Source organism: Panthera pardus, unplaced genomic scaffold (assembly GCF_024362965.1).
Source record: "Panthera pardus isolate Hobbes unplaced genomic scaffold, ASM2436296v1 HiC_scaffold_11, whole genome shotgun sequence".
Lineage (NCBI taxonomy): Eukaryota > Metazoa > Chordata > Mammalia > Carnivora > Felidae > Panthera > Panthera pardus.
Window position 1 is genome coordinate 10,190,695 of NW_026526666.1, and position 26,786 is coordinate 10,217,480.

At 39.7% G+C, this 26,786-nt stretch overlaps 1 protein-coding gene across 3 annotated transcripts in view; it reads right to left on the bottom strand.

Annotated features, from left to right (window-relative positions):
- Positions 1-26,786, bottom strand: part of MAGI3 (membrane associated guanylate kinase, WW and PDZ domain containing 3) — a 246,433-nt gene that overhangs the window by 34,523 nt on the left and 185,124 nt on the right. For all 3 annotated transcript variants that reach the window (XM_053891021.1, XM_019457884.2, XM_019457885.2), the window contains exons 7-11: positions 14,909-14,966; positions 10,675-10,769; positions 5,170-5,358; positions 2,299-2,904; positions 1,037-1,068 (exon numbers count right to left, since the gene is read on the bottom strand). In XM_053891021.1, coding sequence (XP_053746996.1) covers positions 1,037-1,068; positions 2,299-2,904; positions 5,170-5,358; positions 10,675-10,769; positions 14,909-14,966 — 980 coding nt within the window. The remainder of the gene's footprint in view (positions 1-1,036; positions 1,069-2,298; positions 2,905-5,169; positions 5,359-10,674; positions 10,770-14,908; positions 14,967-26,786) is intronic.

Genomic DNA, 26,786 nt, shown 5'->3' on the forward strand with positions numbered 1-26,786 from the left:
CAGAAGTTAAAAACAATGACTAGGGGAACCAGAGGAACCTAGGAGAACACAGTGCAATTTTAACTAAATAGGCAGAAAGCATTTCTGTTCACACTGGCTGTTAAGTGGTACAGTCTATAAAAATGCAGAATGTTTCTGTCCTTTTGATCCATGAAACAGCAAATTTGTAGAGGGTCCTATCCGGTGGACTAGCATTAATGCATTTTCTATCTGATGGTCCTTCCTTTAAGCCTGTGCTTTCTGGTTATGGAAGACCATCTTTCATTAGGAGATGACAGGCTCCCAATCAAGCAAACCAGAACTAAATTAGGTTTTAATACGTAATTGTCTTTATATCCACACCCATATAATTGTGCGTATTCTGGCAGCTACATGTCTGCACCTAGCACATTTTCTTTCCTGGCACTGTTTGCCATGCCCTTTTTTAGGTCTTATTTGCGATACAGGTCCTTAAATAGGCTACTCAGTTATTCAGAAGAACGCCAAAGAAAATGCTGTTTCAAGTCTGACAGCCTTTCACTTTGATAACAGGCAGATTGGGCACCGAGGCCCCAATTACTCTAGAAAGTCTTGTTTAGTCCATTGTAAGAAGGTTCTCTCAACGTGGGTATTTATGGTCCCCATGAAATGACATGAACCTCCCACTTCTCTTTGGGCATCAGGGAAGAAGCAACAGTTTTTATTCTCTGCCCTAACATTCAGCCCCTCCTTACCCTTGCTCCTCTGAGACGCAAAGAGAACAGAAGGACCCCTAAGTAGGCACTTCATTGTGTTCACGTTTCACCATTTAGAGGACAGGGCTGTTGGGAGTGTGGGCCTCGAGTTTTCCTTCAATAGAAATACTTCCCCGGGAAAGCACACCTCCTCTCTAACTCACACGCTTCCCCAGAGCTTCTGATACAAGCCCAGGGCAGAATGCCTCCTCACTTCTCCCAGTCGATAATCACCACCACGGAGGGCTGCTCTTAACGGAGGGGAACGTGGCATCTCTTTTGCTGTGTTGGGAAGAAGGATTTGAGGACCACTGTATACTCACCATCTTGGCAGTTTTAGTTGGTGAAGGAGGACCTTAAAAAAAATGAGCCAAATTTTAAAAACAGAAGAAGCATTCCCAGATCACAAGTACTGCTCATGTCTATGATAAAACTAGCTTCAACTTTTAGTGGGCTAGTAAATTCTATGGCCAACGCCCTCTATGTGCCAGGCATTGTACATATATTATCTCATTTCATTTTTCTGACAATCCTAGGCATAAATGTTACTATAGATCAGGTAAACAAAGACTCAAATAAATTATATTACTTCCTTATAGCACAGAACCAACACGTAGCAAGGGAGGAAATTGACATCAGTCCTATCTGACACCAAACCCTGGTCTCTTTGTTGTATTTGTTGGAACCCTGGATAAGTCTCCAGCACTCACAGGGGGAATCTTCCCCCAGCTCTGAGCACATTCTACAGTATCACCCAGAGAAGAAACAAAAATAGTTCAAAGAAATGAGAACAGTGAAAAACATCCCAATGAAGTTCAACTGCTCATTTGCCTCAAAAATGAAAACTAAAAGCCAGAGAGAGAAGTGCGAAGGGCTAAATTTTATTCTTTCAAATACTAGTCGTTCATAGGTATGGATTTACGAAAGCCCATCAAAATCCAACTTTATGATTAGTCCTCGGAACTGGATTTATGTCTGCGAGCAGTTCAAGTCAGCTGATGACCTTGGAAAATAAAAATTATATTTCTCTCACATGAGTACTGTGGGATTTAATTAACATTTACGGACAGATACTAAAGCTTAAGATAAAAGCCTTATGAGCACCAGCTATCATGATTGCTTTTACAGAACAGATTAATACACCATCCAACATTTTGCGTATTCACAGAGACGCTAGCTCTTTGAAAACATCTTCGGTACATTACAGAGGTCCAGATGAAGTACCACTGGTTGAAAGCGTCTATTTCTATTACTGTCATCAACAGAGAAGATGCAATGAAGAGGACACGTTTCATTTGAAGCAGCATAATGCTGCAACTCTCTCTCATCACGAAAGCCGTAAATCAGATTTTAAAGAGAATACGGAGGGAAGAAAATCCATCACGGACACAAATGAAACCACTAATAACTGGAAAAACTGCTGAAGATACTGCTTACGGAAGCAGGCAGATGGAACCTTAAGGAAAATGCACACTAATTACCAGTTAAGTCGGCTGGGAAAAGAGGGATTCTGCCCTGGAAGGAAGGACGATTAACAGATATAAATGCATGAACAATGAAGCGTTTTCCTTGTGCTTTTACTCACCTCCTCTCAAGATAAGCAATGGTACATCTGCACCTACTGGAAACTGCTTTAGCACCTCTACCACTTGGAGATGCGTTAAATTCTGCACATTTTGATGGTAAATTTCCTTAATTATATCCCCCTTCTGTAGGCCTTGACACCACTGACTATCCAATATCATTTTGACCTTCTGTCCTGTTGGGCTGTCAGCAATTGCAAACCCAAAGCCTTTAGGGCCCTTAATCAGAGGGATAGTCACTAGTTCAGGCTGGGAGCTGCCTGATGATGCCATTGATGCTCTCTGCTCGCTCGGGTCTGATGGTCCATTGAGACGGTCACTGATCAAGGCGTGTCCCGGTTTTCCATTCTGGTCCAGAACCACTGCTCCTGACTTAAAATCCTGAGTATTCACACAAGTCTCTCCCTTGGTTAATGACTGTCCGTTGATGACAGGCGTAGCAGCAACAATGTCCACAACAGGATCTTCATTGTCGTCAGGGAGTGGATACCCACGACATAAAGTGAGGTTTACATACTGATTGACAGGTACCAATTGAAACATCTGGACAACATCTGCATGGGTGTGACCAAGGACACAGTTGCCATTGATGTCTACAATAACATCACCTGCGAAGACACAATCGTGTTCAAAACATTAAAGCCACCAAAGTAAGTTAATTTTCTGTTGGAGGAGGAACAATAATCAATTTATCATCTAAATCTGAATTCTGGAACCCTCTTGCTATTCATTAACTGCTGAAAAGACAGATTTTGAACACAGACACGTACGTCATTCTCCCTTCTGTGGTTCTTCTCTAAAAAGAATACAAATGTATAAAACCTTAATTATCTCTGCAGCAGAGTTATGACCTCAAGCTCAAGGGAATCATTTGGAAAATAACTGTAGATTCACACTGTCACTGTTAGTATATCCTCTGAGTCATACCTAAGCAGTCACACAAAGCTAGGCATGGAGTAGATATTCAGCACGTGGAAGAGGAGGAAATAATTCCATCAGCTACTCGTACAAACAGGCGATCTTTAAATACCACCTTATTTCTTCATTTTAAGAGGCCATTAATTACAAGGTGCTTACAAATTCTTCCTAGTTTGAATAATGTAGGCCTGAAGAGGAGAATAATGTAAAGTTATGAATCACTTTGCCTTTAGCATCCCTTCTTTTCATAGAGATTTTCAATTTATTGTACTCAGACTTCAAAAGGAGAAACATGCGACAAGAAAACTCAACACAAGTGAAGAACGTATTATTTAAGACACCGAAAAGTCAGCTAAACTAATTCTTGTAAAATTCGGTTTTGCTTTCCTGATATACATTACTCCGACCACTTTGTTCCAGAATCATTGCTACTTGACATTCATCAGCAGGGAGGTTTTTTTTAATGTAGCCTTAACTTTTAAAATCTGTCCTCTAATGTCTCATCCATTTGCTGTTTTTATTTTAATGTGATGATTTAAAAGGTTATTTGCCAAGTAAAGATGCTTTAATTTGTCCTGATTGCACGTAGGCTTTGAAACATCAACACGAATGGTATTTAAAAACAAATGTGAGTGTGCAGAAACTTGTTTCATAATCTATGAAGACACAGAAATAATTAGACTAATAAGAAACAAAGTTCTGACGTTCCTCCCCTGGTAAAAGTTTCCAGAATGTTCACAGGAAGTATTGTATTGCTATGCAAATTAGACATCAGTTTTAGACATATCTGCATCTATATTATGAAACAGCATACACAAGAGCTACAAAATGTTTTGTGGACAAAATATTACAGAAGTCAAGACTGAAAGCTTAAAAATTTTTACTGTTAACTTTAATCTCTAGAGTTTGTTACTCTCATAAATCAAGAGCGAAAATAATTTTCCTTATAAATATAACTTTTGATTATTTTAAGTTTTCTTGTTTTAAGTCTCTGTCACTTAAATGGGAAAGCAGAATATGAGAGATGTCATATCCTAATTGAAAATAAGTTGATATATGCCATCAAAAGTCCTATGACAACTGAACTGTCCAAACAGGGGACTCACTTGCATGGTATATGAAATATCAGAAAAGTCCAGCAAAACGGCACAAGAAACAACCTCAGTGACACAGTAAAATCTTTCTGGAAAAAGGTGCTTACACCTCCCCCACAATTGTAACTGGTCTTGAACTTCCTCTAACCCCCTCAGCCATAAAAACTGCCAGGCATATAAAAATATCTGACAATTACCAAGTAAAGACTTGGGGAAAACTATACAAAAGACAAATTTACACAGCCCTGTAAAAACGGTAATTTCGTGTCCGTAATTCTTAACATGGGAGTTTAATTTTACTAACAACCAATAAGACTGAGGAAGCAAAAACAAAACAAAACAAAACAAAACTTGGGAAAATTTGTGGGACATCATTTGTTTGATAATCACTATAAACATCACAATGGATCATTTTCCCCAAAGATTACAGGTAAATATTAAATAGTTCCAAAAGTACCCTACATCATCAAAGAAAAACAACCAGTTTTCTGAGATGATTAACAAATCTTTATCTTAGCACAAAGAGCTGTCTCAAGGTGATACAAATTACTCCAAAAAATTAATACATTTCATATGTTTTTTCCAAGTTTGCACTTACTTGTAAAAAATGGCCCTCTCTCAAAATTACTACGCACTTAAAGGATAAACTATTTTCATACAGGAATCTTCCTACCCCGTTGTATAATTTAGTTTTCTCTCTCTCTCAACTCTATATATGTAGTATACACATGTAGTTAGAACATATGCAAAATATATTTATTATATGTAAGTTTTATAAATGTATGTATAAACAAAACCTTTTCACTATAGTTTTTGTTGACAGTATCATTACTCTTCAAATAATTCTGAAAAATTTGCTACCTGGTGCAATTTTCCCATCCTGAGCTGCAGGACCATCTTTCAGCACATTTTTCACTTGTAGGAACTCATCAGGCCTATCTCCACCAATAATGGTAAAACCAAATCCCATTGTGCTTTTCTTCAATGATGCTCGAATAAGGATGCCTTTCAGCTGTGATGGATCTCGAGTAAAGTGGGATTTTTCCATATCTGCACCAAAATGAGAAATGGGTTTGAGAGTGAAAATACTTACAATGAAGATGGCCCTCAAAGTCAAACTTTCAAGACAGTCTATATAAGTAGAAGAAATCATGAAAGAAAGCACATTAGAGAGAATCTAATACTATGAAGCAGAATTTAAATTAGTAAACTATAAATCACTTGAAAAAAAAAAACCTTAGCCAATTTCATTTCTCTTTTATAGGACTCTTCTACGTTATATGAAAGGTAAAAACACCTACTTTATCACCCCCTCATTGCCCAATTTGTTTGTCCTTTTTCTCATCCCAAAGAGTCCTTCATATGAAGTCCAAATGAGACACCTGAGGGACCACCTTTATTATTAAATTCCTTAAAGTCTTGGACATCATTCAGCCATACATTTCATTTAAAAAAGCATCTACTGAGCTCTACTGAGAAAACACTGTTCTAGGAAGATGAAGGCAACTGTCACAAACTTATGAAAAAGAATATACTGGGAACTTTTTATAATTCACAACTCAGGCTTTCTGTAGCCTTCAATTCGTATCTGATGTGAAGGCATGAATCCCTGACCTCCCAGTAAGTAGCTTCACATTTCTTTCCCTTTTATTCATGTTTAGTAAATACTTTAGGAAGAAAACAAACATAGCTCCATTAAAAAGCCTATTTTTAGAGGTTTCCTCAGATGATCCTAAAACTAGAAGTGATCCATATTTGCAAATAGCACCACCCTTCTCTCTCCCCTCCTCTCCTTGACCACGGCTGTCATTAGGGCACTTTGAGAACCGTGAAAGGGTCAAATGGTGCAGAGTAAGAGCTTACGAAGTGTTGTTTAAATGAACTTTTGAAATGATAGTCTAACATTTTCTGTCAAATATGTAATAGTTTATTGAGATAAAATCACATATGGTAGAACTCGGCCATTTAAAGTGTACAAGTCAATGCTGTACCCCCGTCACCACCACCCGATTTTAGGAAATCCCCCCACCCAAAGAAAACCCCATGCCTGTTGCGGCCACTCCCCATTTCTCCCTAACCTGTGCTCACACCCTAGTGTTTGGCAATCACTAATCTACTTTCTGTCTACAGCTTTACCCAAACTGGACGTTTCATATAAGTGGACTCATATAATATGTGGTCTTTTGAATGATTTCTTTCACTGGGCATAATGTTTTTGAGGTTCATCGGTAAGTTTTAGCATGTGCTAGTACTTTATTCCCTTTTTATTGCCAAATGACGGTCCATTGCAGGGATATATTATATTTTACTTCCCCATTTTTCAGTTGATGGACATCTGGGTTGTTTCCCCTTTTTGGCCATTATGAACAATGTTGTTATGACCGCTCGTGTACCAGGTTTTGTGTGGGTACATATTTTCAGTCCTCTTACGTATATGCTAGGACTGAAGTGCAGCCATTGCCATAAACATAGAGTAACTTTGTTTAACATTTTGAAAAACTGCCAAACTTGTCCAAAGATCCCGCACCATTTTATACTTCCACCATCACGCAGGAGGGCTCCAATTTCCCTGCTGTGTTGCTAACACTCGTTACTGTGGGCTTTTTGATTCTAGCCACTCCAGTGGGCATGAGTGGAATCTCACCGTGGTGTAGATGCTCATTTCCTTAGTGACTTAAATCAGCAAAGGTGACTAGCTTCATACACGGCTCGCCCTCAGCACTAGCGTCCAGCCCAGACCCATTTGTAAGTGGCTGCTGCGGCCCCTCTTAAAAAGGCTTCGAAGAGACATGCGTTAAAGCTCGTTGTCAGTTACAAAAGAGTAATCTTTGTGGCTGCCCCATAGGGTAGCACAGACTGTGCAGTGTGCAACCAGCTCCCTCAAGAGACAGGGCTGCCCTGAAAATACTGACAAAGGCAGGCTTGGGGTGGGAGTAGGTCTACTTTATTTGACATGTTCTTCCTACTGAAGATCTCTTACTGATCTCTTACAAGTGAAAGCACTTGACATGAAAGAAGGAAAGGAAAGGGAAAAGGAAAAGAGAAAGAGAAAGAGAAAGAAAGAAAGAAAGAAAGAAAGAAAGAAAGAAAGAAAGAAAAGGGGAAGGGGAGGGGAAGAGGAAGGGGGGAAGGGGAGGGGAAGGGGGAAGGGGGAGGGGAAGGGGAAGGGGAAGGGAGGGGAGGGGAGGGGAGGGGAGGGGGGAGGTAACTAATTCATGGGATTGTTATAGGGATTGAACTAGGTAAAGCATCAAAAGCACGGGCAACAAGGCCTGACAAACAGTAAGCGCTCAATAAATGCAGATGACCACAAACACATACATGCTGTCTAAAGAAGGAGGTTCCTGGCTTACAAACGTGAATACTTCTCCATGTGGCAAGCATATCGTTGGAATGGATGCATCAAACAACTGCAAGATGCTATCAAGGCATCTGAAGAGGGACTGTAATATTAATAACCTTGCAGAGATATTGAGTCTTAGATGAGAAGATGTACACAAAGCATCCAATCGAGTACCTGACCCAGTATCTCCAATGAACGGTAGCCATCATTCTTCCAGAACTTCTATCGCTTCTAGGAAGCTTTTCTTGCCCTTCTCATAGTCAGATTTAATTTTTCTCTCCTTCGTTCCAACTCTCTCCTTTGTTTATGTCTGTTATCATACTGTACTAAAATTAGGTGTCTAGTTCCCTGCCTAAACTGTGAACTCCTGAAAGACAAAGGCTGAGTCATTCTTCTTCTTTTAATGCCCAGCTCATAGGAGAGAGCCTGGTTATCTAAATTAATAGCATGCGCATGGTCCCTGCCCTCAAGGAGCTTAGAGTTTAATGAGGGAGAAAAAAATCTCCCTTGACATGTGCTATGAACACATGGGCACTCACAAACCGTATATTATAATACAAAGAACTCTGAATTTAAACTCCGTAAAACTAGGTGCAAATTCGGGCTTGACACTCACTGTGCTTCTAAGCAAAAGATTTATCTCTACTAATGTCTCTCCTGTGCAATGGGGATTCATGTTTCCCTCCAGTTAGTATCCTCTGTTTACCCTCTTTCAGTCAAAGCTATAAAAACAGTGGACTATACCCATCGTCTCTGCTTCATCACCCACCATTCCCTCTTCCTTCTGCTGCATTTTTACTTCTTTTCCACTTGCTCTTGCTAGAGTGACAGATGACCTCCATATCGTCAACCTCAGCATACACTTTTCAATTTCCACCTTTCTTGACTTTTCAGCAACATGGGACACACTCAACTTCTTTTGGAAACTCATTTCTTCTCCTGGCTGCCTCCACCTATGGCCGCATCTCTTGTTACTACCCCACAAATCTCCCATGTGCTAGCCATTCCTATCTGTTCTTTGGCCCCTAGACCACCATTTCATGCACCTATAGTTTTATACATTCCGTTCCTTTTAACTCTTCCTGACACTTTAAGACCCACTTCTAAAGTGTCCTCTGTTTTGAAAGCTCCTCTGTGTCCTTGACCTGCTCCACCAAAGGAGAGGTGAGCACTCCCTCCTTTATGCCTATTAATACATCTCTATTAATACAACATGTATATCTCTATTAATAACAAGGAAAGTATTGGCCACCATTTGCCGGATACCATTGTAAGCACTTTATACATACTAATTTGCACGCTTAGAAACACCTTCAGAGGTAAGTGTTATTCTTATTTCTATTTTATGGATAAAGACACAGGGGCACAAAATGTTTAGGGAACTTATCCAAGGTTACACAGCTGGGATTCATACCTGATCCGTCGTCTGCACATTTAGCTGCTGAGAATGGCACCTAACACCATATATGGCAACCATTAATTTCCTATATTAGAATGTGAACTTTTTTTGTAATGTTTATTCATTTTTGAGGGAGAGAGAGAGAGAGCATGAGCGATGGAGGGACAGAGAGAAAGGGGGACAGAGGATCTGAAGCAGGCTCTGTGCTGACAGTGAGCCCGACGTAGGGCTTGAACTCACCAACTGTGAGATCATAACCTGAGCCGAAATCTGACGCTCGCTCAACTGACTGAGCCACCCAGGTGTCCCCAGAATGTGAATTCTTGAGGTCAAGACCTAATCATTTTTGAGTAACATGTGACTGGCAAAGCACTGGGCATACAGCAGGTGCTCAAAAATATTTGTTAAACTGAAAACGCTTACTAAATCAAATGGAAAACTTAAGGGACGAGACTATGTTTTTGAAGAGTAGCTGTAAGAAACAAGTGCTTCTTGGGGCGCCTGGGTGGCTCTGTCAGTTAAACAGCCAGCTCTCGGTTTTGGCTCGGGTCATGATCTCTCCGTTCTTGAGTTCCAGCCCTGCATCAGGCTCTGCACTGACAGCAGGGAGTCGGCTTGGGATTCTCTCTCTCCCTTTCTCTCTGCCCTCCACTGTTTGTGCACACACACTCTCTCTCTCTGAAAATAAATAAACTTAAAAAACAAAAAAGAAAGTGCTTCTCTCATTGGCAACAGAAGTGGGGAGTCTACTTGATTATTATAATATGACTGTGTAGACAGAACCCTGCTTATTAACTACAGATGGAGCAGGGGGAAGGGATGGGGAGGGACGAGTAGAATGTAAGAAATTCCTGGGCAGGTTTTTCAAAATACACATGGCTAGGCTCATCAAAATATCAGGTTCTGTGCATTTTAAAAATGTCCCCCAGGGGCTCAGACAGTTAAGCGTCTGACTTTGGCTCAGGTCATGATCTCGCAGTTCGCGGGTTCAAGTCCCTCATTGCGCTCTGTGCTGACAGCTCTGAGCCTGGAGCTTGCTTCGGATTCTGGGTCTCCCTCTCCCTCTGCCCATCCCCCACTTGCATTCTGTCTTTCTTTCTCTTTCAAAAATGAACGTTAAAAAAGTTTTTTTTTTAAATGTTCGCCAAATGATTTTGAATTACTAATATCTTACCATTCCACCTGAAAATCAATGATACAGGCAAATAATATGGTGGATTTATTCATATCAGTTCACCAAGAATCCCGGATGGTTACAGACCTCAGACCTAAGTGTTAACTTGGGAGAAGCTCACCATGAATTAGAGATCTCACACTGTCCTGGCCTGAAACCCTGGGAAACAATGCAATCTTCACACAGCAACCTCAAACCCGTAACAAAGCCATGCAACATCTTCCACCAACAATTTCACACTTTCCATATAAGCAGCATAGAAGTAGCAGGACTCTCAAAATGTTGAGACGTTTTATTAAGATGATTCCTATGTTTACAGTGATAACAAGGAGACATTCTCTGTTGAACTTCAAAGCCCCGACAATAAAAAGTTCAAGCTCGCTTTCATTAAGTCAATAAATAAATTTCACAAGGTATTCTTGGGAGAAAGGATTGAGGAAAAAGTTCTACCTGGTTTTGAAGGCCCGGTATCAGCCTGTCCTAACTGCTTTTTCCGTTTGGCTTCCTCCACTGGATTTTCAAACTGGGTTTTCTGGTTAAGGTGACTGTAAAATGTGGAAAAATAAGCATTTCAGTTTAAGAAGAAAGAATTATGTTATTTTTAAATAGACTCTTATTCCATTCCATCCCCATATGGTTAAGGGGCGAACACGTATCTGTAGACTACGGAACTTAGAGAAGCTAAAAGACAGTAGATGGTTTTGGCAACTAAAGAAGGGCCCATGGAAGACACCTAGGGTGAAAGCTGCTGAAGGATTCACTACAGCTTCTGAATCAAGGAACCCCACAGAGCCAATGACAGTTTTCAAAACCGTAGGAGAAGCCCTCACATTTAATGCAATCGGAATGGTTGGCAATGGATCAGTTCATTTTCTAAAAAGCAGTTAATGGTAGGAGGATTTTAATTCAAGTTTTGTTAAAATGAAGCAGCTATAAAGACGCTTTTGGAAAAATCTGAGTATAGCAGCTTTCTAGAATCTCACTATTATTTTTCAACTGACTCACCCACATCAATTTAGCAGAGCAACTAAGAGAGAGATTTGCTTGTATCAATTTGTATCACAGAACTTTGCCACACTTAAATTTTGTCATGATTATGTAATAATTAATATAATTAGGTAATTACATATAAATTTGACTGGTATTTCTGATTTAGGAACATTCACGACTGCTGTGGAAAGCACACAGCCACGGGGAGACCAAGGGAGAGCGGCTAGCCAACAGCAGTCAATGCATGGCGGGCAAAAGTACATTTCCCTGGGGTGGGTGGGGCGGGTGGGGGGGGGGAGCAGAGCACGTTTTGTCTGGCAAAGTCAGTCAAGTGGAAGCTGGGTGAGAACACAACTACTGTACAAAAGCTGTTTCAACAGGTTTCATACAGAAGCAGTGGGATTTACGTTCTAGCACTTCCATGGTACAAATATATTTCAGCCAAATGATACACATTTTCCAGTAGAATCCATTTTAACAAGAAGTAGCATTAGCAACTACCAACGACTAAACGGCAAATCATGAGACTCTCAGATTATGACTGCTTTTAGATAGGCTGGGTATTACAAAATTTGCCCAGAAACAGTTATACAACTTGGATAATTACTTTGCCCTCTGCGAGCATCAATGGTGCTGAGGGAAGAGGACAGCAGGGACCCGTCAGGTATGCTGACTTTATGTCGTTTAGGCTTCTAGGGCATTATTAACTCTGCAACAGATGCAGTTACTTCGTTTCAGAGTCTAAATATGGCAAGTTCTACCTGAAATTCTTTGGGTTGTGGTTTCACTAAAAGTAAACTTCACTAAAAGTAGGGTTCTGTTTCCTATCGAGGGGGACCCCTGGTCAGTGAGTTAACTGTTAAACCCTCTGGGAACATGAAGATCTTTGGTGTTAACTTAAGTACTGTTTTCAACATTATTTGTTGGGTACGGACAGGTCACAGATTCTTGAAAAAATAAAACCGCCAAAAGTGACACTCGGAAAAGGATGAACCTGTTTAGAATGAACCCTGGCCTGCGTTAACATCATCAGCTGGAATGACTCATTTTGCCAGCTAGGCATTAAAACGTAAGAAGTAGCGATTTGTATTTATACTCTTCATAATGTGTGGGAAAGGAGGGTAGGAGTACTCAACTGAACAATCCCTTTCCTGAAAATTCTTTGACAAAAGGATGTAAGATTCTAGCGAAGGGAGTAATTGCACCTGTCACCTTAAACTACTTAGATTAAAATGCTACCCAAATAACAAAACAAAACAAAAAAGTAAAAAAAAAAAAAAACAAACGCCCTCCTTTTCTTTTGGTTACTTACAGCCACAATATTGTTAAGATATAACAGATTTTGTTTTCCATATAACTAGCTATGGGGAATAAGAGAGAAGAATATCACAGATTACCAGAAAAATTAAAGAAGGGGAACAAAGAAGCATGATTATATAGATACCTTGGAATCTCATCTGTATTAAAACTTTGTGTATGATAGGTAGATTTAAAAAACTCATCTCCACAAACAAAATCTGTATTCTTTCATGAAGAATTTGAGATATTAAAGCAGATGAGTACTTTGACTTGGAAACCTATGAGCATCAAGACATTGAACGCAACACTATGAAACAACGTTTCTAAGTACGTAAGCATTCTCATAGAAGGCCTGCCATTAGATTTCTGGAACAATTTTATTTGCAAAAATAAATTAATCCATTTCAGAATCGCATCCCCGAAAATAAATACTTGCAGAGAAAAAGTGCCATTGCAGTTGGTGTTACTACTACAAGGCTCCTGCCAAGAGCAATCATTGTGCCATCTGGTTTGACAAACTGAGAGAGCCAAAGAGTAGCCGTTCAAGTAACAGCTTTTTATCTCCATCAGTAAACTCACTGCAGATGACTATGGTCGGGATTCAAAACCTAACTAATCTGGGAAGCAAGCCACACTCCATGGCTCAGCTGACTCCATACTAATGTGCATCTTGAGTACAGCCTGCTCTTTCTTAATCTAATAAATTACCCTCCTGTAAAACGAGCTCGTTCTGGGACCAATCATACAAAATCATGCTGCTGCTGCTTTTGCTTCTAATTCAGGCTATTTCACATGCTCTGTGACAACTAGGAACAGGTCACTTCAGGATCCGCCCTGAGGTTGCTTCAATGTTGTATCTTTGCTTAATGAGAACCAGATCATTTAGCCCAAGATTTTATAACAGGCAAATGACTTTCACCTCTTGACCATGTATTCAGATTTCCTTGGAATGGACAATAAAAGAATGAGAGTCATTATTGCAGAAATTTGTTCAGCGGTGTCCGTGGCAATTAATAGTTTATTGAAGCCAAATGTAAACGGACCAAACAGCTAGGGGGAAACATCCCACAAAACCTTTCAGTTGGCCTTCACATAGTCCTTTGGCTCGAGAAGTGGTGGTTTCTTTAACTAAATATGCTTTAGGGAAAAAAACCAAACAAACGAAAGAGCCGCTGTGTACTTTTCACACCCTAATATCAGCAAGATATTAAATAGGACAACAAAAATAAAATTAGCATCGCCATCCGAAGGAACCAAAGTATCGACATTGTGAAGTTCTCTACCTACAGGTCAAAGTGAGTCATTTTCTTAGGGTACAGGTTCGAGTTTAAGAAATCATTCCAAATATCGAACCACAGTGACTCATACAACAATCTACACATTAGAATAAAGACTAGACGTACACTTGAAACCACTGTAATCTTGTGTGTCAACTATATTTGATTTTAAAAAAAGAGGAGAAATACAACAGGAGTCAGAGATACTGACTTTAGGGATAAATACTAGGAAATGGCGTTTGTTTACGCCACAAAGTGATGAAACAGTAATCGGCAATTATAAAACTAGAAGATTCTCCCGTTTGCTATTTTTTCAGGTAATGATATTCTGCCTTCACCACCTCGGCAGTAGACTGAGACTCCTACCTACTGGGAGGTATATATGCCTACGGCTATAGGAGGTACCTAGCAACATTTCTGACGCGATTATTTGCCGTTGGTCAAAATTCTACCTATAGCATCTGGAAAGAAAGCCATCCCAATGGTCATAACAGGGGAGCAATTGGCTAAATTAAGAAAAGGGAAAGAAACATTGCATGTTGATGTTATCCTGATTTCTGTGACTAACACAGGCAGGTGTTTGTGCTCAGCTCCTACATGGAGTTATGTTTAAATTTAACCATAGCAGCTGTGTAAGAGGCAACTTTCTTCCCCTCAAAAGAATACTAAGCTTTCCTGGATTAGTTCCTTATGAGACAGTACACTCCTAATCCTGTACTCCCCAGCTCTGGATCGTTACGGCACGCTGCCCTTTCCCTGTCTTCGCGACCAGATAGCTGTAGTGTTGGAAGTGACCTTAACGTTTCATCTAGTCCCTGCCCTCATGTCACCGTTTCCTATATACTACTTTTCTCTTTAAAGGCTGTAGTGGTAATGGTAACACTTGCAGCTACTCATCAGCCTGGCAACTGCCCTCTTACTCTATTTACTTCAAAGTCAACTTTTGGGGAGCCCAGAAACACGGAGATAAATGCTCGCTGCCCCTCCTTCTAATTCCCCTAGTGGAAAGCCTTGAAAGCTGGACTGCAGAAGCATGAAGTGTTGTATTCTGTATTCTCTAAAGCTGTATAACGAGGGAAAAACATTTGGGAGAATAGTAACTGCGATAACAAACTTACTCGACATAGTACGTCCCATACTGAGGGTCCTCTATTTTCTCCCAGCCATAAGGAAGTTCTGTAAATTAAAAAGAGAAATGGAGTAAAATGCCAGATTCCAAACCAGCAGAAAAGAATTCACCACGAGTGAATTGAAGTGTCTTTTATTTCATGACGCTAACATTTGGGAGACCGACAGAGAGCTGAGGACTCACTTTCAAAGAACAAACACAGTTTGAGTCCGAGTGGCCTCTTCAATAGCTAGTGAGTGTCTCAGCAGGTAATTAGAAGCCCAGAACAAAAGATGACATTCAACTCCAAACCGTTGACATGAATCCTAAGCCATAAAAATGTTAATTATTTAAAAAATCATCTGGTATGGATCTTTCATTTAAACAGCTTTATAATGGGGCACCTGGGTGGCTCAGTGGGGTGAGTGCTCAACTCTTAAACTGGCTCAGGTCATGATCTCATGGCTCGTGGGTTCGACTGACAGTGTGGAGACTCTCTCTCTCTCTCTCTCTCTCCCCCCTCCATCCCCCCCCCCCAAATTGAATAAATAAACTTAAAAAAAAATAAACACTTATAATGCTGATGCAAGCCACACCCTATAGTTCAATACAAGCAGCAGCTACGTGTTCAATTTTTCACTATTATACATATGACCTGTCAATGATTTCTACTATTCTGACCCACTTCTCCCCCTAAAAAAAGTCCAGCCTTGGATTTTTGCCATTGCAGGTGGGCAATCTAGATTTCCTTAAAATCTAAGAAAAATACCTACTTTCTCTTGCATTGAGTTTCTGAATGAAAATGTAAAATAACTACCACAGCTCCTTGTGTAGAATCCGTATTTGTGTCTGGTAACAAAGGAATATCTTATGCAGGATTATTATATATTATTTAGCCCAGGTAACTAATAAAATATAACCAGAAAAACCAAAGGTAGCTGAATTTCTGATAGTTAAAAAAAAAAAATAAAAAATTCCAGTCTTTCCAATAGAGACCGAAACTGTCAAGAAAAAAATCCTCTTTTCCTTTCCACTCTGTTTTCCTAGTTACAGCTTCTGAAGAATCATTTTATTAGTGAGACGCAGATTTAGTTGGCAGGAATGTTCCTAGCAGGTGGTTTTAATGCTAGCAGTTTATATGTAGGAGCCCAGCAAGAGGGAGTTTTTTAAAAACCCAGTTATACACTATGATGGTCCATACTTTTATTGTCAATTTCTTTGAGAATGTTCTTCTGCCAGGCCAAAATACACATGTGCGTGTACACACACACACACACACACACACACACACACACGACGTACGCTACACAGCAAATAGGCTTAGAATATATCCAAAGATTTATTAATTCTTTATCACTTAGCTGCAGTTTTGATGCATGGACTTTGCAAGGAAAAATTTCATTGTAATGAACCTGACAAGCTATCCAAACTATTATGCTAATAAAATTATTTCACATTCAGAATAAAAGGAGAGAATAGATGACTAGCCTCTGGATGAAAAGCTCTGAATCACCTTCATCCCCTTTCTCCCTCCTATTTTTCTGCCTGTGTATATATATTGATTGGTGGTTTTGAAGCTTGGTGAGTTTTTGTGGTTCTCCTTTGAAGGACCTGGCTGAAATGACTGAGGTGGAAAAGATGAGAATCGTTGAAAACGGCTGTATGAAAACAGAATAAAACAGCTGAGAAGAACTGAGACACACTTCAGTTTGCTTTGATCTTCCACAGCTATGCAGCAAATAACTGTCAATTAAGTAGGTATGATAGTTTATACCAAGCAACTGTTACATGGGTAGGAGTATTTGCTGGATTAGTCTGTAAAAAATAAAAAAAAGGTCTTTCATAATATTACCAAAGCATTACCATTAAGGATCTTCCATGAAAGAGATTTTTTTTCTTTAATAGGAAGTTTCTTGAAATAGCACGGGAGCTGAATGGTGCTGAGTAAGGATGGATGCTATTACTGCACCATGGCTGGATTTATGCTTTGTCTTTAGAAAAGTTTGCAGAATTGCAAGAACTGTAGACAGAGCTGAAACATTCCACTTGGTATCTAAACAACTTGCCAAAAAAATGTATTAATACTTAATAAGGATACAAGATCGACATAAATAGATTTCAGCGTTAATCTGGAGTTGATTCAGCATTTTAATTAGCAACTAACAGATAAAGCACAGCCCTGTCTTTAGGAGAGTAAACAAACTGGTACTTTATCTCCTGGGTTACTTACTTAAAAATTTTTTTATGTTTATTTTTGAGAGAGAGAGACAGAGACAGAGAGAGAGAGTGAGTGTGCCAGCAGGGGAGGGGAAGAGTGAGAGGCAGACAAAGAATCCCAAGTAGGCTCCACACTGTCAGCACACAGTCCGATGTAGGGCTTGAACACATGAACTGTGAGATCATGACCTGAGCCAAGACCAAGAGTTGGACGTTTAACTGACTGAGCCACCTAGGCGCCCTGACTTACTTTTTTATTATTTATTTGTTTTTATTTTGAGAGAGAGAGAGAGAGAGAACATGAGCGAGCAGGGGAGAGGGGCAGAGGGAGACAGAATCTTTTTTGAAACATTTTTTAGATGTTTATTTATTTTTGAGAGAGAGACAGACAGACAGACAGACAGACACACGGAGCATAAGTGTGAGAGGGGCAGACAGAGAGGGAGACACAGAATCTGAAGCAGGATCCAGGCTCCGAGCTGTCAGCACAGAGCCCGACGCGGGGCTCGAACTCACAAACTGCGAGATCGTGACCTGACCCAAAGTCAAATGCTTAACTGACTGAGCAACCCAGATGCCCTGAGAGAGAGAATCTTAAGTAGGCTCCGTGCTCAGCATGAAGCCCAGCTCAGGACTCAATCCCACAACCCTGGGATCATGACCTGAGCCCAAATCAAGAGTTGAATGCTCAACCGACTGAGCTACCCAGGCACACTTCTGGGGCTACTTTTAGTTATGGTTTTAAACCTTTACTACTGATACCTTTAGCTAGTTTTCTGCAGAACAGTTTAATGCAGATAAAGGAGTAGTTATTACTTTCCCATTTAAAATAAAGTTAATAAAAGCAAAATTAAAACAGCGATTTTATACACTATCCACTGGCTCAATTAATTCACTGACTTCCTCTTTTCCCTTTCCCTCTCTTCCTCTTTCCTTCTTCCTTATGCAAAAATAATTAGAAACACAACCCAGTTCTTGACCTCAAAAAGTTCACAGTCTAAGCAGAGAAGCTAAATTACATAATCAAGATAAACATTAGCTTTTTGGCGGTGTGCAGTGGAAGGATACCAATTGGCTCATAAGAGTAGCTACCAGGAAAGTCTTCTAAAAGAGGGTGATGTTTGGGCAGTCTTTAAGGATGATTTGGAAATGGGGAGAATGGGGTCATTCCAACAGATCAAAGAGCACTGAGGGGTTAAGAATGGGTGGCATTTTCAGTAATTACAAATAATTTGACAGGACTGGAGTGAAGGCTGTGTGCAAGGTGTTTATCCTATAAGCAAGCATCAAACCACATTTCTTGAGGGCCATGTTAAGGATTCTGATCTTTATTTAGATAACAATGGAACAAAATTAAATTCATATTTGAGAAACATTATGGGGCCGCAGTAACAGAGGATGGAATCGATGGAGTGGAGAATAAAGACAGACAAATTAGAAAATGGTTAATAGCCTAGATAAGGAGTCATGAAGGCTGGAACTAAGGCAGTGGTAGAAGGAATGGAGAGAGAGAATGTTTAATAGAAGGCAAAGCAACAGGATTCAGAGACTAATATGAGATTGAAGGAGGAAAAGACAGGAAGCGGCCAAGATGATTGATGTCCAGGTTATTGGCTCTTCTGGCATGAGACCGATACATTAACAAATATTTATTGAATACCTACCATGAGAGTAGCTGTGGGAATAGGAGAAAGGTATTAATTTCCATTTAGAGGCATTTAGGGGAGAAATCATATGTAAAAACTGCCTAGTACATTCCCCAGCACCAATGGACATTCAAGAGATGGCAGGTGTTTATTTATTTATTTTTTTTTTAAATATGAAATTTATTGTCAAATTGGTTTCCATACAACACCCAGTGCTCATCCCAACAGGTGCCCTCCTCAATGCCCATCACCCACTTTCCCCTACCTCTCACCCCCCCTGCAACCCTCAGTTTATTCTCCGTTTTTAAGAGTCTCTTATGGTTTGCCTCCCTCCCTCTCTAACTTTTCTTTTCCTCTTTCCCTCCCCCATGTCTATCTCTTAAGTTTCTCAGGATCCACCTAAGAGTGAAAACATATGGTATCTGTCTTTCTCTGTATGACATATTTCACTTAGAATAACACTCTCTAGTTCCATCCACGTTGCTACAAAAGGCCATATTTCATTCTTTCTCATTGCCAAGTAGTATTCCATTGTATATATAAACTGCAATTTCTTTATCCATTCATCAGTTGATGGACATTTAGGCTCTTGCCATAATTTGGCTATTGTTGAAAGTGCTGCTATAAACATTGGGGTTCAAGTGCCCCTGTGCATCAGCACTCCTGTATCCCTTGGGTAAATTCCTAGCACTGCTATTGCTGGGTCATAGGGTAGGTCTATTTTTAAGTTTTTGAGGAACCTCCACACTGTTTTCCAGAGTGGCAGCAACAGTTCCCATTCCCACCAACAGTGCAAGAGGGCTCCAATTTCTCCACATCCTCTCCAGCATCTATAGTCTCCTGATTTGTTCATTTTAGCCACTCTGACTGGCGTGAGGTGATATCTGAGTGTGGTTTTGATTTGTATTTCCCTGATGAGGAGTGACATTGAGCATCTTTTCATGTGCCTGTTGGCCATCTGGATGTCTTCTTTAGAGAAGTGTCTATTCATGTCTTTTGCCCATTTCTTCACTGGATTGTTTTTGGGTGTGGAGTTTGGTGAGTTCTTTATAGATTTTGGATACTAGCCCTTTGTCTGATATGTCATTTGCAAATATCTTTTCCTATTCCATTAGTTGCCTTTTAGTTTTGTTGATTGTTTCCTTTGCTGTGCAGAAGCTTTTTATCTTCATGAGGTCTCAATAGTTCATTTTTGCTTTTAATTCCCTTGCCTTTGGAGATGTGCCGAGTAAGAAATTGCTGCGGCTGAGGTCAGAGAGGTTTTTTCCTGCTTTCTCCTTTAGGGTTTTGATGGTTTCCTGTCTCACATTCAGGTCCTTTAACCATTTTGAGTTTATTTTTGTGAATGGTGTGAGAAAGTGGTCTAGTTTCAACCTTCTGCATGTTGCTGTCCAGTTCTCCCAGCACCATTTGTTAAAGAGACTGTCTTTTTTCCATTGGATATTCTTTCCTGCTTTGTCAAAGATGAGTTGGCCACACTTTTGTGGGTCCATTTCTGGAGTCTCTATTCTATTCCATTGGTCTATGTGTCTGTTTTTGTGCCAATACCATGCTGTCTTGATGATTACAACTTTGTAGTAAAGGCTAAAGTCTGGGATTGTGATGCTCCCGCTTTGGTCTTCTTCAAAATTACTTTGGCTATTCAGGGTCTTTTGTGGTTCCATACAAATTTTAGGATAGCTTGTTCTAGCTTCGAGAAGAATGCTGGTGCGATTTTGATTGGGATTGCACTGAATGTGTAGATTCTTTTGTGTAGTATCGACATTTTAACAATATTTATTATTCCAATCCATGAGCACAGAATGTTTTTCCATTTCTTTGTATTCTTCAACTTCCTTCATAAGCTTTCTATAGTTTTCAGCATACAGATCTTTTACATCTTTGGTTAGGTTTATTCCTAGGTATTTTATGGTTCTTGGTGCAATTGTGAATGGATCACTTTCTTTGTCTTTGTGTTGCTTCATTATTAGTGTAGAAGAATGCAACTGGTTTCTGTATATTAATTTTGTATCCTGTGACTTTGCTGAATTCATGTATCAGTTCTAGCAGACTTTTGGTGGAGTCTATTGGGTTTTCCATGTATAATATCATGTCATCTGCAAAAAGTGAAAGCTTGACTTCATCTTTGCCAAGATTTCCTTTGCCTTTGATTTCCTTTTGTTGTCTGATTGCTGATGCTAGAACTTCCAACACTATGTTAAGCAACATCCCTGTCATGTACCTGATCTCAGGGGGAAGCTCTCAGTTTTTCCCCATTGAGGATGACATTAGCTTTGGGCTTTTTGTAAATGGCTTTTACGATGTTTAAGTATGTTCCTTCTATCCTGACTTTCTCAAGGGTTTTTATTAAGAAAGGATGCTGAATTTTGTCAAATGCTTTTTCTGCATCAATTGACAGGATCATATGGTTCTTATCTTTTCTTTTATTAATGTGATGTATCACAATGATTGATTTGCGAATGCTGAACCAGCCCTGCAGTCCAGGAATGAATCCCACTTGATCATGGTGAATAATTCTTTTTATATGCTGTTGAATTCGATTTGCTAGTATCTTGTTGAGATTTTTTGCATCCATATTCATCAGGGATACTGGCCTGTAGTTCTCTTTTTTTTTTTTTTTTTTTTTTTGCTGGGTCTCTGTCTGCTTTGGGAATCAAAGTAATGCTAGCTTCATAGAATGAGTCTGGAAGTTTTCCTTCCCTTTCTATTTTTGAACAGCTTGAGAAGGATAGGTATTATCTCTGCTTTAAATGTCTGGTAGAATTCCTCAGGGAAGCTATCTGGTCCTGGACTCTTATTTGTTGGGAGTGTTTGGATAACTGATTCAATTTTTTCGCTGGTCATGGGTCTGTTCAAGTTTTCTATTTCTTCCTGTTTGAGTTTTGGTAGTGGGTGGGTGCTTACGAATTTGTCCATTTCTTCCAGGTTGTCCAGTGTGTTGGCATATAATTTTTCATAGTATTCCCTGATAACTGCTTGTATCTCTGAGGGATTGGTTGTAATAATTCCATTTTCATTCATGATTTTATCTATTTGGGTCATCTTCCTTTTCTTTTTGAGAAGCCTGGCTAGAGGTTTATCAAGTTTGTTTATTTTTTCAAAAAACCAACTCTTGGTTTCATTGATCTGCTCTACAGTTTTTTAGATTCTATATTGTTCATTTCTGCTCTGATCTTTATGATTTCTCTTCTTCTGCTGGGTTTAGGGTGTCTTTGCTGTTCTGCTTCTAGTTCCTTTAGGTGTGCTGTTAGATTTTGTATTTGGGATTTTTCTTGTTTCTTGAGATAGGCCTGGACTGCAATGTATTTTCCTCTCAGGACTGCCTTCGCTACATCCCAAAACATTTGGGTTGTTGTGTTTTCATTTTCATTTGTTTCCATATATTTTTAAATTTCTTCTCTAATTGCCTGATTGACCCATTCATTCTTTAGTAGGGTGTTCTTTAACCTCCATGCTTTTGGAGGTTTTCCAGACTTTTTCCTGTGGTTGATTTCAAGCTTCATAGTATTGTGGTCTGAAAGTGTGCATGGTACAATCTCAATTCTTGTATACTTCTGAAGGGCTGTTTTGTGACCCAGTATGTGATCTATCTTGGAGAATGTTCCATGTGCACCCGAGAAGAAAGTATATTCTGTTGCTTTGGGATGCAGAATTCTAAATATATCCGTCAAGTCCATCTGATCCAATGTATCATTCAGGGCCTTTGTTTCTTTATTGATCCTGTGTCTAGATGATCTATCCATTGTTGTAAGTGGGGTATTAGAGCCCCCTGCAATTACCACATTCTTATCAATAAGGTTGCCTATGTTTGTGATCATTTTATATATTTGGGGGCTCCCGTATTCGGCACATAGACATGTTTAATTGTTAGCTCTTCCTGATGGATAGACCCTGTAATTATTATATAATGCCCTTCTTCATCTCTTGTTACAGCCTTTAATTTAAAGTCTAGTTTGTCTGATATAAGTATGGCTACTCCAGCTTTCTTTTGACTTCCAGGAGCATGATAAATAGTTCTCCATCCCCTCACTTTCAATCTGAAGGTGTCCTCAGGTGTAAAATGAGTCTCTTGTAGACAGCAAATAGATGGGTCTTGGTTTTTTATCCATTCTGATACCCTATGTCTTTTGATTGGAGCATTTAGTCCATTTACATCCAGTGTTATTACTGAAAGATATGGGTTTAGAATCATTGTGATGTCTGTAGGTTTCATGCCTGTGGTGATGTCTCTGGTACTTTGTGGTCCTTGCAACATTTCACTCACAGAATCCCCCTTAGGATCTCTTGTAGGGCTGGTTTAGTGGTGATGAATTCCTTCAGTTTTTGTTTGCTTGGGAAAACTTTTATCTCTCCTATTCTGAATGACAGACTTGCTGGATGAAAGATTCTCGGCTGCATATTCTTTCTGTTCATCACATTGAAGGTTTCCTGCCATTCCTTTCTGGCTTGCCAAGTTTCATTAGATAGGTCTGCTACTACTCTTATGTGTCTACCTTTGTAAGTTAGGGACTGTTTATCCCTAGCTGCTTTCAAAATTTTCTCTTTATCCTTGTATTTTGCCAGCTTCACTATGATATGTCGTGCAGAAGATCGATTCAAGTTATGTCTGAAGGGAATTCTCTGTGCCTCTTGGATTTCAATGCCTTTTTGTTTCCCCAGATCAGGGAAGTTCTCAGCTATGATTTGTTCAAGTATACCTTCAGCCCCTTTTTCTCTCTTCTTCTTCTGGAATTCCTATGATACAGATATTGTTCCATTTGATTGAATCACTTAATTCTCTAATTCTCCCCTCATACTCCTGGATTTTTTTTATCTCTCTTTTTCTCAGCTTCCTCTTTTTCCATAATTTTATCTTCTAATTCACCTATTCTCTCCTCTGCTTCTTCAATCTGTGCTATGGCCGCCTCCATTTTATTTTGCACCTCACTTATAGCATTTTTTAGCTCCTCATGACTATTTCTTAGTCCCTTGATCTCTGTAGCAATAGATTCTCTGCTGTTGTCTATGCTTTTTTTCAGGATGGCGGGTGTTTAAAAGTCAGAATTGATAGAACAAAAATGAAGAAGATATGGTGAGGAAATAGTTAAGGATGGTAACTGGTTTGGGGTCATGGACGTGACGTCACTATTGAGGGCAGGAAGGGAGGGTACACAGAAGATTCAGCTCAATTTGGGAGGGAACACATTTGAGGGGCCTATGGAACATCCTGGCAGAAATATCTCACCATCTCAGGGAAACAGGGACCTGGTCCTCAAAAGAGAAACACAGAAGAGAAGGATTTGGGAGATATTGCATTTAAAAGCCACGACAGTGGACAAGATTACCTGGATATATTGTGAGAAGAAAAAGGTAGAGAACAGAACATCAGGAGTATTAGCCTTTTAAGGAGCAGATGGAGAAAGTAACAATGGTCAGGGGGAAGGATATCAAAAAAGACAGGGGAGCAGAGCATGGTCAATACTAATAAATGCTCTGAAAAGCTGTTGTTCAAAAGAGGCTGAAAAGAGATGTTCAAATTTGGCAGTCAGAAGTTACTGGTGACCTTAAGACAAGCACTTCCACTGAAAAGGCAGGGGGAAGAAGTCAGCATATTGTAGTACTAAAGAGGAAGACAGAAGGTGGAGTCCTTAAGAAGAGATAACTTTCTGTTGTTGTAAAAAGGATAGTTGAGAACTGGAAGGAGGGAGGGTCAAGAGAAAATGAGTTCATTTACTTTTGAGAGAGGAAAGACCTAACCATATTTTTCTGGATTAGAAGCCAAAGCATTCTCCCCAAAAGCTGATTCAAAAGGAAAAACCATTTCTGGCATATCAAGCAGCTGGTTGGTCCTAAGGCCCATGAATTTATCTTTCTCTCCTGTTCCCGCAGTAAGATTTTTCTTATTTAAATACACGAATTGCAACTGTTTTCTCATTGTGGAGCTGATAATTCTCTTTTATCTTTCTTGAAGCTCCAAAATAACATCAACATTCAATACTTTTTATAGCTTTTGGTAAAAATTTAATCTCTCTTTCATCCTAAGAGGAAAGGGGTGAATTGAGTATAAAGCAGATTCCTGATGTTGTATTTTTAAGATAACTTTTTAACTTAAACAACTAATTATTTTAGTTGAATGAAGATAGATAAGTACAGCAATTAAACTGTTAGAGCCTAAATACATGGTTGCATTCTGAAGGTCAGAAAACTAGGAAGGAAAAGGGCAAGTTTTAGAAACTAAGGTTTTTCTAGAAGACCTTAAACATTTAGCCGAATGCAAACAATAAACATCTTAAACTGCAAAAATTTACATTTAAGATATCATTATTACTATTTCCCCTCATTGCAAATGCTCTGCAAGGCACGATGGAGAATACCAATGTAAGTCAGATATAGTGTAGCTGGAAATACTGTATTGTGGGGCTGTTTCCCCCATTCGGGGGGATGCACAGTGGAAGTGCTAATGGTTGGCTGAGCATCAAACAAACAGGCTCAGGGTTCCAAACTGTGGGATTCCCGCAGGTAAGTACAGGTGATGTTAGGAAGGCATATCTAGTTGTGGGGATGGAAAGCACCTTCCATCAAAAAGTTTTGAGGGGCGCCTGGGTAGCTCAGTTGGTTAAGTATCCAACTCTTGATTTCAGCCCAGATCAAGGTCTCACAGTTGTGAGATCAAGCCCCGCATCAGGCTCTGTGCTGAGCATAAAACCTGCTTGAGATATTCTCTCTCTCTGCCCCTTCCCTGCTCACATGTGCACTCTCCCTCTCTTAAAAAAAAAAAAAAAGTTTCGAACATTCCTACTATACTAAATGCAACTGTGGTTGATCTTAAGAAAGATATAATTAGGAGGACCATATAATGTATTGTGCACTTTTGAGAGTAAAAGGGGACACTATTATTATCATTAATTATTCTGGAATAATTAAAAGGAATAATTAAAAAGGAATAAGTGGAGTTATTAGTTCCTGGGCTGACCAAGACATATTGTCGGTCTTAACGTAAAGAGCATCAGGGGGCGAGACTCATTCAATTTTTCAAATTTCCATAGAAGGGGGAAAGAAAGGGAGAAACGTTTCCAGTGTCTCTGAGCCCCTTAACTTTCTTCTCCTAGGAAGAAAGACTGTCTTATCTGACTGGTGAGTTTCAGAGAATGGATTCAGTATGCTTGGCTCAGGACTTGAGTTCCCTGGCTGTTTCGCATGTCAGCCTGCCTGCAGAGGGTGCAGTCTGGTCCGATTTGCCATGCCTGCCCTAGGGGAAGAGGCCCCAGCTGTACAGAAGACAGAGATTGAGGGCTGAGGGCTGCCACCTGCAGGGGTAAAACACCAGTAAGCCCATACAGATGCAGAGCTAAAGTCAGGTTCACTCATCAGCTAGCATTTTAACCCATCTGATTCCTGGGTCTTATTTCGGCATTGACTCCAACCTGGTGAATGAAGACAGACTTCCTATTTATGTCTTGCACCCAGAACTTCATAGAGATTAAAAAATATTTTCGAGGAGACCAAAATAATCTGGAAGACAGAGTAACTTCTTTCCTTCCTTTCCTCCTCTCCTCCTTCCAAACATGTAAGTCCCTACCGAAGGGATATACAAATGAAGACAAAATCACTGCTCTTATAGAATGTATGTATCTAGTTATAGTGCAATGGAATACGTGCTACAATGGAAAGGTGCATATGGTACTGTTGAGCACAGAGAAGAGAACACCTAGTTCTGACCCGCAGAGAATGACAAGAGGAGGCTATGACGAAATTATACTTTAGAACTGAGCTTGGAAGGATCAGTAGATATGAGCCAGGTGAACACAGGGAGCAAGGCTTGTTCCTGACCAAAGAGATGGACATGTGGCAAAGGCAAAGACAACAATTATGTCATATTTATGACATAAAATTACTTTGGAAAAAATGAAAATACTTTGAAAAAAGAAATGTAGAATATGGTTCAACTGTAAAAAAATCTTCAATATTTTCCCCAAAGAGTTTAGATGTTATTCTGTGACTGTAAGAGCCATTATAGGTTTCTGAGGAAGGGACAGGTATAAGGCA